Source organism: Plutella xylostella, chromosome 8 (genome assembly GCF_932276165.1).
Source record: "Plutella xylostella chromosome 8, ilPluXylo3.1, whole genome shotgun sequence".
Classification (NCBI taxonomy): Eukaryota; Metazoa; Arthropoda; class Insecta; order Lepidoptera; family Plutellidae; genus Plutella; species Plutella xylostella.
The window spans coordinates 8,186,522-8,198,305 of NC_063988.1; the positions used below are offsets into that span (position 1 = coordinate 8,186,522).

General features: G+C 34.9%; 1 protein-coding gene across 6 annotated transcripts in view; it reads left to right on the forward strand.

The window, feature by feature from the left end:
- LOC119693059 (putative polypeptide N-acetylgalactosaminyltransferase 9) overlaps positions 1–3,681 on the forward strand; it is a 138,460-nt gene extending 134,779 nt beyond the window's left edge. For 4 of the 6 annotated variants that reach the window (XM_038115323.2, XM_038115322.2, XM_038115321.2 and 1 more), the window contains 2 exons: positions 1,928–2,056; positions 2,538–3,681. In XM_038115323.2, the coding sequence (XP_037971251.2) occupies positions 1,928–2,056; positions 2,538–2,696 (288 nt within the window). In that variant the 3' untranslated portion in view covers positions 2,697–3,681. Of the gene's footprint in view, positions 1–457; positions 563–1,927; positions 2,057–2,537 lie in introns of all 6 variants that reach the window. The other 2 variants (XM_038115324.2, XM_038115327.2) reach the window with 1 other exon arrangement.
- Positions 3,682–11,784: the final 8,103 nt, after the last annotated feature.

An 11,784-nucleotide genomic window follows, 5' to 3' on the forward strand; every position in this document is an offset into this window, starting at 1 on the left:
GAACACCTCACCCATTTGCGCACTTTTTTCATTTGTATGTTTTGTTTTTTAAATGCAAGATAAGGAATCTGGGATTTCTTGGGAATTTCTGCTTAGATGCACCCACAGACGACGAGTACATTGAAAGCTCGGTTATGAAGCACAAGTGCCATGGACAAGGGGGAAATCAGGTTCGCCGCACAGACAATGGTCCTATGTGTGAACGTAGAAAGAGCTTTTGGGATCGTTTATCTAAATGTCTACGCACTTAAGGGATAACAAGTTGGGTTGCCATAAAAACTTGTTTATCAAAATCATAAACATTATCTTCATCCTATTTTGTGTTGACATAACTTGAGCTCACTTCGCTCGAATCGCATAGTTTTGGTTTACTGAGTGGCTCAAGTGATGTCGTAAATTCAATTTAGCACGCTCGCTTACGGCACGCTTTTTATTTTTTCTTGGAATGTGGCATCAGATTGCGAACCCGTGGTCCAAGTTGTGTCTTGACTCCGCGGCTAACCCTGAGGATTCGTACAAAGCTGTCAATTTATGGCCGTGTCACAACGAGTACGGGAACCAGGTTTGTTACCGGTGGCCATCTTTCTACTTTTATCTACCTCTGCTTTTGCTTGTAACTGTATAGTTACACTTGGTTATGGTGTTTCACTACTTGATCATTAAGAGTATTAATATTGTATTTATTAGTAGATTGGTAAAAGTGTAAGTAAATATAATTTAATAGACGTGTATAAGAACATATATAACATTTACTTTCTCATATTTACTTATCTACCTATACAGTTGTTTATAACGTATTACCACAAAACACTACTAATAATTATTAATTTTTCCGAACAATCTAGATTTTTGTTTTATCGTAATGCTTTGTTTTTCATAAAATAAGATGGCCACTTTGTAAATTAGACCGACCGAATTTAAAATGGATGTATTTAAAGCGTGTTATCTTTGTGTGTGATCTTCGGGAAGAAAAACTTAACCTATTTGTGGTGATACTGTTAAACAAATAATGTGCATCATACAAAATCTAACATTCAGTTTCTGGAAAGGCTAATCAAGTCACAAGTTTAATATAATTTTTACTTTTAAATTATAAGGTACTTATCAAATCTATTAAGTAAATAGTCAATGGCTCTAACCGCCTTACCAGAAACTAAAAGGTCTTTAGAAGAAATGTTCTGTTCATTAATCATTATCTTTCTTTGTTGACAATTTCAGAATTTGGTATTAGGTACTCTTGCAAATTGGTACTGCCGATAGGTTTTTTTTAATCATAAGTCTAGTTTTAACTTAGATTATAAGCTTCTCCAGTACAAAAACTAATATTATTGGGATATACAGTATATGACTAATGCCCAGTTTCTCACTACAGATTGCCAGGTTGAGCACAGATCAAGCTCAGCTTACGTGACTGGCATTATTGATGCTAAACAAGAATTAAGTTCTTGCTTAGGTAGTGAAAAACTAGGCATAATATTTAACTTCAATATGATTCTTTAACATACTTAGTTTTTTCGTTAGTAACAATTAGAGCCAACCTGAATAACATTTAGGTTCGTTATATGCAGCATTCGGTGGAAGGGTTAATATTCTCATTTTAAGTTCATGTGCAGTAAATGACTCCCAAGGCGCTTACAATTTTCGTACTTTGGTTCTTCTATGATGCTTCAAGTCTTTCACAAACCCAAGTGCCTAGCGAGTCCACAACTGTACCAAAATTGATACTCTCACTGACTAGGAAAAGCAGTCTGATAGCCGGTGGAATCCCGTAAAATTTGACACAGTAAAAATCTATAGTTTTTCACTCAATATCGTGACTACGCGATACAAAAAGTTAAATACGGGGTAAAAACAATCTAATCTTCCTAGTCAGTCAGAGTGCGAAAGTGTCCGGCAGATAAAATTAACACGGCTCTCCCGTTTCCAGTACTGGATGTACTCCAAGCAAGGCGAGATACGCCGAGACGAGGTGTGTCTCGACTACTCCGGGTCCAATGTGGTTCTGTACCCGTGCCACGGGGCTAAGGGGAACCAGCTCTGGATTTACAATGAAGCGGTAGGTTCATCAGCTTGCCTAGCATGGGGCTTAAGACGCGCAAGCCGTGACAAAAGTTCACCGCGGTGCGAGAGAGCGATCTCGAGGCCGCGGGATTGTGTGTTAAAATTTTGTCAAGACTTGCGAGTCTTGACCCCGTGCTAGGCCTTCAGAAGGGCTATTACGGGGTGCGTATAAGACGGACAAAGGTTCTCCATCGCGCTCGCTTTTGAGGCTACGCGATGTGTGTGAGCACGTATTAGGACAGCAGTTTTAATTTTGTTATCTTGGCAGTACTACTGAGGCAGGGGTTTCAATGCCGGAACGATTGCAGGGGTCACACACACATCAAGATTTTCAGTAACTTATCTATGTATATTTGTATAATATTATTGTGGAGGCACTCCTTTTACTTAAAAAATACCAGCATTAGTAGACCCCGCTCTTCTTGGACATTAACATAGCTTAACTTACAAAATCTACATCATATTTTCCCTTACAGACGAAGCAGATCCAGCACGGCTCCAGTGAGAAGTGCATGGCCGTCTCCAAGAAGAAGGACGGCATCGTGATGGAGCACTGCGACGTGCTCGAAAAGCGGCAGAAGTGGAGCCTCGAGAACTTCAAGGCGGAACGGATGAAGGGACTCGTCAGCAAATAACCGGAGGCCTACGATGAGTTCCTCTTCATATAAAAACCGGTTCCATGAACGGTCAGGTTGATGGTGTTAGTGCAAATGTTAATATTAGTGATAATGTTATGAATGCACTCGTTGCGGACTGCAAATGTGCTTGTACGGATGTGTTTGTTAAGTTAGTTGGGGATGAAACTGTTTTGTTACCGTCACGTGTTTAGTGTGATGGACTATTCCTTAAAACGGCTGTTTTGTGTATTATGTTTTCGAATGACAAAATAGTTGGGACTGTAAATTTTAGTAAATATAACTTAGGTAGGATTTTATCTGTCTCTATAGGTTGATGGGCAGCCAAATTGAAACAATAGGATTGTATTTGTTGTGAGGTTATGCCGTCTATAGACGGTCACTGCCCATCGATCAGTTCTAAGGCTGGGTGTTCACTTGTTGAGCTACTGTCACTTTTTCTATAGGTCCGGCCTAAACGATTGGTTTGTTAAAATTCATATCACTAGGTATTTTTTATATTTTAATGTAAAAACTAAAGTTTTCGTTGCTCATATTTTAACATATCGATTTACTGTTAAAAATTACTTGTTAATAATACTTAATAGTCATATCAAAAATGGTATTTTTTGAAGTTCAATAAGATAAAGTATTCAGTGTTGAGTATTAGAAATCCCTAGTTATAAATTGGTAAACTAGTGTAATAATTAATTATGTCTCGTCTTGTTTGTATATTGAATGTCATCGAAGGTGCAACTGTTTGATAGTCGAATGAATGTGCTTCTAAATATTAAATGTGATTTATTCATGATTTAGTCAATTTGCACTGAGCGTATTTTTTATGTATCAAAATACATTCCATTCCGTACAGTTCATTACAAATCATTCATATTCTGATAACTACTTTTATATTCATCTACAGATTTTTAGAATCAACCCTTCTCGACCAGCGAACTGCCAGCAATTTTATTTGCTATGTGGCAGTACTCAAATTAGTATTTTTTTTTTCAATATCATTCCATGTGTGATATGGAATTTTAGGAAATGACTGAAATGTTATACTTATGTATAATTATTATTATATTGAAGTCGTTCGTTAGTTAAAGGAGTAGAATTTAATTTATTTTTTGTTATTTTCGGTGATGTATTATGGAATTTATCATTTTATTTTTTATAAGAGGTTTTGTATTATCTCTGTTTTACATTGTATTTTTTCAACAAATATTTCATCCATGTTTGTTAAATCTGATATTTATTGCAATAATTGCGAGTGTTAGCTATTGAGCAAAATTACTATAAATCGCAGTCATTTGACAGGACTAAGGGCGCCTTCAAATTAGTCGCTAAGTGTTAATAATTTATATGGAATTTAGACAGCAGCGCGACTGCAGCGCTGCAGCCGCGCGACACTTAGCGACTAATTTGAAGGCGCCCTAACACTTAATTCACAGCTTTATCACAAAAAAACTCTAACCTAGGCTTATATTTTGAAATACCAGAGCCAGTCAATTAGTTTTATGGAATAAATAACGGAATAAAAAATGATAAACTGCCATTTTGTCTTCCTAATTTTGTTATTTAAGTTAAATTATGGTCAGTTTTATTGTTTTAACGTAAATATATTGCTTTATAGATGATTAATTATTGACTGACCGAAAAAGGTGACGTTTGTAAATTCATGCGAAAATAAATGAAATTGTCTTTTAAAAAAACAATATGATTTGATATTTTTACGTAACGACATGTAATTTTGTAAATATTAGACATTTAGACTAGCTACGGTAGTGCATTTAAAACTGAAACTGCATGTGCTATGTGTAACTGTTTTAAGTTTAATTGATGTGTTCACTATTTTTCTCGACAGATCCAATTTAAGGAAAAAGGTAGATATCCTAAAGATAGGGAAATATTATCAACTAAACACATAAACATAATAATATGGTGTTTCATTGTAAAATACAAAAGTTTCCGTGTTTTAGGTATAAATAAAATTAAAATAGTTGTTAATTTTATCGTGTGGCGATATAAATTTTTAATGTGCCTTATATCTTTACAACTACGTATGTACGTACATTTTAGTGTTTGAGTATTAAAATTAAAATTTCTGTATATATTGCAAAGTCTTCATTGTATTATACATACTAGGTAGTAAAATAGTTGTAACCATTAGTCGACGGTAAATGAATATTTGTAAAATAAACCATTATGTTGGATTTGTAAAACGTGTATATTTTATTTCAACCTCTAACCTACATTAATTTATAAAATATCAAAGTTAATATTGGTAGGTTTATGCCTAATTTCACACCATTCGGTTAGGTTAAAAATACCTCGGTTTGGTTACATGTTGAACCGTTAAGGTTAGTGAGTGTCCCACCATGCTAAATCATGGGGTTAACTCCCTTGATCGGGTGATAAACATAATTGCTGCTGTGGGGTTCCGCTAAGACTTAAGACCGGTAACCAGGCAACGGGTTGTTGACTTATGACACATTTGTCAAGAATTCAAGATGGAAAATTGAACAGAGCCTTTGATAAACAATATACGAACTAGATGTTGTGTGAAATAAAAAATTAAGCGAAATACTGTCTGGGTTTTATATACTGTCAAACCGAGATAAAAGTTTTAATTTAATGTCCTAACCTAACTTGGAACCGCAATATAGAAACACAAATTCATGGCCCTACCTGGAAATCGAACCCGGGATCCCTGGGTGATGAAGCTGAGCTTCTACCACTAGACCACAGAGGTAGATATAAGAAGTTAAACCTAATGACTTAATGAGAACTATTGAATTAAGTGAAAAATCTTCTAACAAAATATTTTAAAATAAGACCTTACTTAGAAATTGAGGTGTTATTTGTTGAGTCCTTTCTTTTGCACTGACACTCCATCTAGTTCGTTGTATTGTTTTTCAAAGGGCATGGCGTAATGATATTATTTTCAATGACGGATGTCAAAAAACAACCTCTATAGAAATAGTAACCATGGCAACCTCAAAACCAAAAAGTTTGGTTGTTTGAGGTTGTTTGACATTATAGAGACATAGACACCAATTTCAATGAATATGACAGAATATTGAATGAAGTGTGAGTGAATGATTCACATAATGCTTGATTTATGAATGGTTAGGGTTCGAAGTATCGGCGTCCGGTATCGATACCGAGTACTCATGTGGAATCGAGACGAGGGTATCGATACCGAAAAAGTTTCGGTCCAAAAGTATCGATACTACTTAGTATCGAGTACTTGCGAAATAGTTAATTTTTGTACCTCCACCAGCATAAAAACCTTCTTTTCCATTGCATTTTAAAAAAAAGTTTTGGTGATAATATCAAATAAACACAAAAAAAAAATGCAAGACTCTGAGGTTTTAACGGATTGATTTTGTTTTATGATATTTTATGAAGGCCTATCATATTATAATGTGATGACAAAGTACTCGATACCAGCTATTTGTTTATCGAGACGAGGGTATCGATACCGAAAAAGTATCGGCCCAAAAGTATCGAGTACTCAGTATCGGGTATCGCGAACGAAAGTATCGATACTTACTCGGTATCGAAAGTATCGTTCGAACCCTATGAATGGTCTATTAGATTTTCGTCGTGGGACTCATCCAATTAACAAGGGTAATAATCCTTAAACGCGTCGTCAGCAAATCCATTATTGAGACTGTAACTAACAGAATCATGAGAAACCAGGTCTTAAGTAGATACATCAATGATTACGAATAAGAATATTATTTGACAGAATGTAAGTACCATCTCTAACTGTAACTTTAATAAAAAAAAAATTGTTACGTCGTAGAAATGAACGAAGTTTTTTCACAAAAGAAAGTAAAGTTTTTTGAACAACAGGTAGGTAATTATAATACTCACGTTGCAGCTTACACCGAGCTTAGTAAAACATTACCTAATTTAACATTTTCTTCTACCACAAGCTCTAAATACTCGGTTTATACTCGGTTTAAGCCACTAATCCTTTCGTTGACCACAGCTAGATAGCTTCTAATACCTCTTGCCTTGGTTGGGCACCACTTTAAAGCCAGCCTTTGTGTTACTCCAACCTTTTGTGATTAGACTGTTACAGTGTATCCTGAGTCTTAAAATATTGAGGGGTTTATTTGAAAATTACGTTAGGTAGGTATTTGTAGTTTTCTATCATAATTATTTTGTGGCCAGAATAAAGTAACTTCGGCTAAACGATTTTGAAACTCTCTGAATTTCACTTGACGAGGTCATATCCGATTTTTTCCGTTTTACCAGATTTTAGTGTTTTTTTCTGTTCTTGATACCTATTTAGACGTTGCATGCATAAATTAATTATTATTATGGTAAGTGTAGGTGTCCACCAACCCGCACTAGGCCAGCGTGGCGGACTAGGCCTAAACCCTTCCTTCAAAGTCAAAGTCAAATATTTTTATTCACCGTAAAACTATAAAAAATTCTGATGAACGTCAATTTTTACAAACTACTCTCCGTTCGGATAAGGGGGGGCTATTTCTGTCTAAGGAGAAGAACGGAGGCAAGAAACTCCTGAGCCATCTTTTCAAAAAAAGACTTAAAACTAGTTGGTAAGTATACAATATTCATAAGCTTAATAATAATTATTATAATAATTATCATTGGAAGGAGACCAGTGCCCCAGCAGTGGGGACGTGATGATGATGATGATGATGTGTAGGTGAGTACATACTACCAACCTATAGTAATACTAAATATATTTTACCCTGATACCTACATAATTACATCGGGTATTTCTGGGTATATCCTTTTAATTTATGAAGTACGTACCTTGGTAATTGGTCTATTTATTATTCTTAAACAGGTATACCTTTCTAATGTTGCGTAATTAATTGTATTAACTGGCTGACTTTAGATTAACCCACTTACTCCTGAGAAAACTTTTTTCATAGCATTGAAATAAAATTTTACAGGCTTTGTAATAAGGCTATAAGTAATCACAAAAAAATAATTAAAAAAATCTTGCCATCCCGGGAAAGCCGGAAAATGGTGTGTCGTAAAAGACACAGTAGGAGAATCTACTACCTAACATTACTAGAAATGAGTTTTATTTTGACAAGACAAAAAATTATAACAAATAATTATATATATCACTGATTTATTTAGAATAACTTTACAGTTGGTATATTTATAAAACAGTTAAGTAAAGAAATATCAAAACAACTATAATTAAAAAAAAACTAGGGTGTATGATAATCTTCAAAGCATGATTTCGGGTGTAGTGTAGCATTGCATTTTACACAATAAAAGTTTGCACTTTTGTGACATAAGACGCATCTCAAACGGTCTTCTCTATATCTTACTAAATGACCTTGGTGGTTGTACTGCAATACCCCAGATAAAGATTGTGATGGCCGTCCGCCTTTGTGACCATCAGTCTTCTTATTGTTTTCAATGAGACTTACAGCAATGTTTCTGCGAAACTTGAGATGATCCCATACTCCTCTTCTACCGTGGAACAACCACGTATCCACTATACAACAGTATTCCCAAAAAACATTTCATCTCCCTGGCTGTCACTTTACCTTCATTATTCTTTTTTGTAGCATATAAGTTAGTAAATTCCACACGAATATTCAAAATTTCTTCATCAAACATGCAATCAAAGTAATCAATAGGATGTTTATCACCACACTGGTCAGGATGCTGTGGGTTATGCCAATCACTGTGCGTAGGCTGAATATCTCGTGAACTCCAAGTATATTTAGTATTTTTGAAGTTGATCGCAGTTGGAGCATTTGCTGAAGTACTAGGTTCAGCAGTTGAAACTGGGTCATCTATTTGTCCTTGAAGCGAGGCTTGTGAAGTAGAAGCACATTCATTTTCAAAATTTAGACGCCGCCTTTTGTTTACTTCGGCTAAGGATAGATCATCTTCACTCTCCCAACCATCACAGCTGTTATCATATTGAACCTGAGCAGCTGCCCTTAGTTGAGATCCGGGCAAGTTTTGGAGTAACACCAAGTCTTCATCTCCAGAATCTTCATCGGTTACCTCAGCATTACAATTTTCCGGTGGCATTATTGTTATAGAATCTGGGATATCATCATCGTCATTTTGCGCCAATTCCTCAATAATCTCATTTAGAGAAAGTTTCTTTCCAAACTTCCTGTAATGAAAACAATTGACATCAATAATAGCAGTTCATTTTCCTACTGTATCTTTTACGGAACATGAAAATGATTTGAAAAAAATACATATAAAATAACCTAAAATTATTTCAATTGTTTTACAATGTGTAACCTATGGGATCAAATATTAATTATGAATAAATATATTTATTTTATGCTTCATAAAAATATATATACACTTACCTTGAAGTAGCCATTGAAATATCCTGAATATTCACAAGTTATTTTCCACAATAATTAATAAGTCTAGCTCAAAATCACTAACGCCCATTTAATAAACTGTTTATCAAGCGCCAACTTCAGTCGGAGCAAAAATAAATAAAACTACCCGCAATTTTTTATTTTTTTATTTTGTTGGTGTGTCGTTTAAGACACAGTAGGAGAAAGTGGGTTAATGAAGGTAATATAAAATTTCAAAATATTACGAATAAAGGTGGAACCTTTGATTATACCCTCAGGGTAACAAATAGCTTATAATAAAGTAAGTACAGTCAAAAACAACAACCTGTAAAAATACTAAACTAAGTGCCAATTTCTCCATAGTCGGTTATCTAACCGACCAAGGTTGGTTCATCAATTATACGTCATCTCCATGTAACATTCTTGACAGATATGTCAAAAGTCAACCACTAATAGCTGGTTATGCTGTAACCGACTATGGAAAAATTGGCACTAAATTTGGTTAATTTACCAATGTACTGAAAAAGCTAGAGCTCTGGCGGATGCGGTTCAGGTTATGTGTAAGAGTGCTTACATAGAGAGACTGGGTTTTTCTGTATCTACCCGTACCGGTAACCTGCTGTTTCAAATTATTATAATTTCCCGGTTTTAAATCTCTCAGTTCGCATACCTAATCTGGTACGGGTAGATACAGGTAACCAGGTTCTTTGTGTAAGCACCCTAACTTCAGACAACAGGTAAGTACGAATAAGTTTAATCAAAGGAGATTGGCCATTTCTCTATGGCGCCATGACCCAGAGCGGCCATTGATGAAACACACACTGATGTGTAGTCCGTGACTACAGCATATACTGGTGTTAATTTTATTATTATGAGGCATGGGAGAACGAAGATATAGGTGCTGAAAGATCAAGTCTTTCTACTGTACTAGATGTTACCAAACACTCCAACCTGAGAATATTCATCAAAGAAAAATTGAAGAGAAACTACACGTTTTGGTTAAAGTACGAAGCGAAAGGAACGTCCAATACACTTGCGCTTCATTAATAAAAAGTTTCGTTAGTGAAAAAGCTAATTTCGTGCTATTGTTCTCAAGAACAGACGATGAATGTGGTAGACTGTTTAATATGGTGGAGAATGATTTATCGGATGTTTGATGATAACATTAAAGTCCTTCCAGCTTCTAAGGTAATTAAAAAAGGAAAGAGTATTTTTTTCAAGTTCTAAGAGCCACTGCTGTATTTTCGAAATATGGCTGATTAAAACTTTAACGAATTACGTAATTTTCATTATGTTACTTAAATTTTAGGTTGCCGAAAATATTAATTGTGCAGATAAACATTATTTTATGTAGTTGGAACAAATTTGTCTTTTAAGTTCCTGAAATACGGATATTTCACTCTCCAGAGGTTCTCAAGTGTGATTTCATTAGTTATACTAATAATAAAGATATCTCCAGTAAATTTTTTGACTAACTTGAAACCATAATGATTTATATGTAAGTTACTAAATTATTATTTTTAAATAAAACTGTTTTATTCCAAAACGCTGCCGCATATTTAATAGAATAACAACTATGTCACATCGTTTACCACTCTGTAACGATTGGTGTCTCCTGGTAGTCAACTTATTTTTGGTCGTTTATATGTTATGTTATAAATAGTGCAACTTTGGAAAAATCATATTAAATTTAGTCATTGATGTTAACGTCTATGCTGTCAATTTTTTACTGTAATTAGTAGCGAAAAAATATTTATAGCAAAAATAAGCTAAATTTTAGCTGAAATTGTGACAGAGTGGTAATAACTACTTAATAAATATTTTGTTATAAACAAAAATCCATTCTTTCATATGTTTTCTAAAATGGTATTTTGTTTATTAACGTATCAAAAAAGTTTCATTTTAATCGACGAAGACTATTTCGTTAAAATAAAATAAAATATTCTGTGACGAAGGTGTAATTTTCTTTGCCTTATCCAAGTATTATGTTCTGAAAATCTTGAAAAAATACTTAAACTTCGCGGCCAACCACCTTTTTCGATAGAATAGAAATGTAGCTATCATAAAAATTATAAGAGTTCACCAAAAAGCTAAAGTTATTTTTTTCAAATTCGGGATAATTTTTTATCCATTATGTAGGTTAAAAAGAAGAACTGCCCCTTTACCAATATAGAAGTGCACTTGAACACCTCCTATTTTTGAAGTCGGAAAAATAATGGGCTTATGCTCGCTTACGAGTCAGTTCTGACTACAGCAAGGGTCTACCTACTATGCTAAGTTATCCTGTATACAGGGTGTTGCAAATAGTGCTGTAGTATTCTATTCTATTCTATTCTCATAGGGGGTGAAGTTCCTGTACGTGGCTCTCTTGAGTGGAACCTGTAGTGTGTACTGTAGTATTTTTCCTCCACTCTCAAAAGTCGTTCTGCAAAAGTTCTCCACGATGTCACCCATGAGTCGTCGCCTTTCGGTTCACGATAGGTACGGTCAGGTGCAAAGAAACCTGACCCCCTTCTCATACTAACAATGCTTCTGAGGGGGGTCAGGTTTATCTGCCCCATACTGTACCACTTTTGCAACACCCTCTATATTAACAAAGAAAATAATTTAGAAAAATGTTTCGTTTCCGCAAACCACAGGCCTTGCGGCATCCTGAATGAGACCTTCTTCATAGATACTGCGGTCACGACAAAGAGACGAGGCCTTGGACGAGTCTTAGATTAACGATATACGGACTAGATGGAGTGTCAGTGCAAAATAAATTCTCGTTT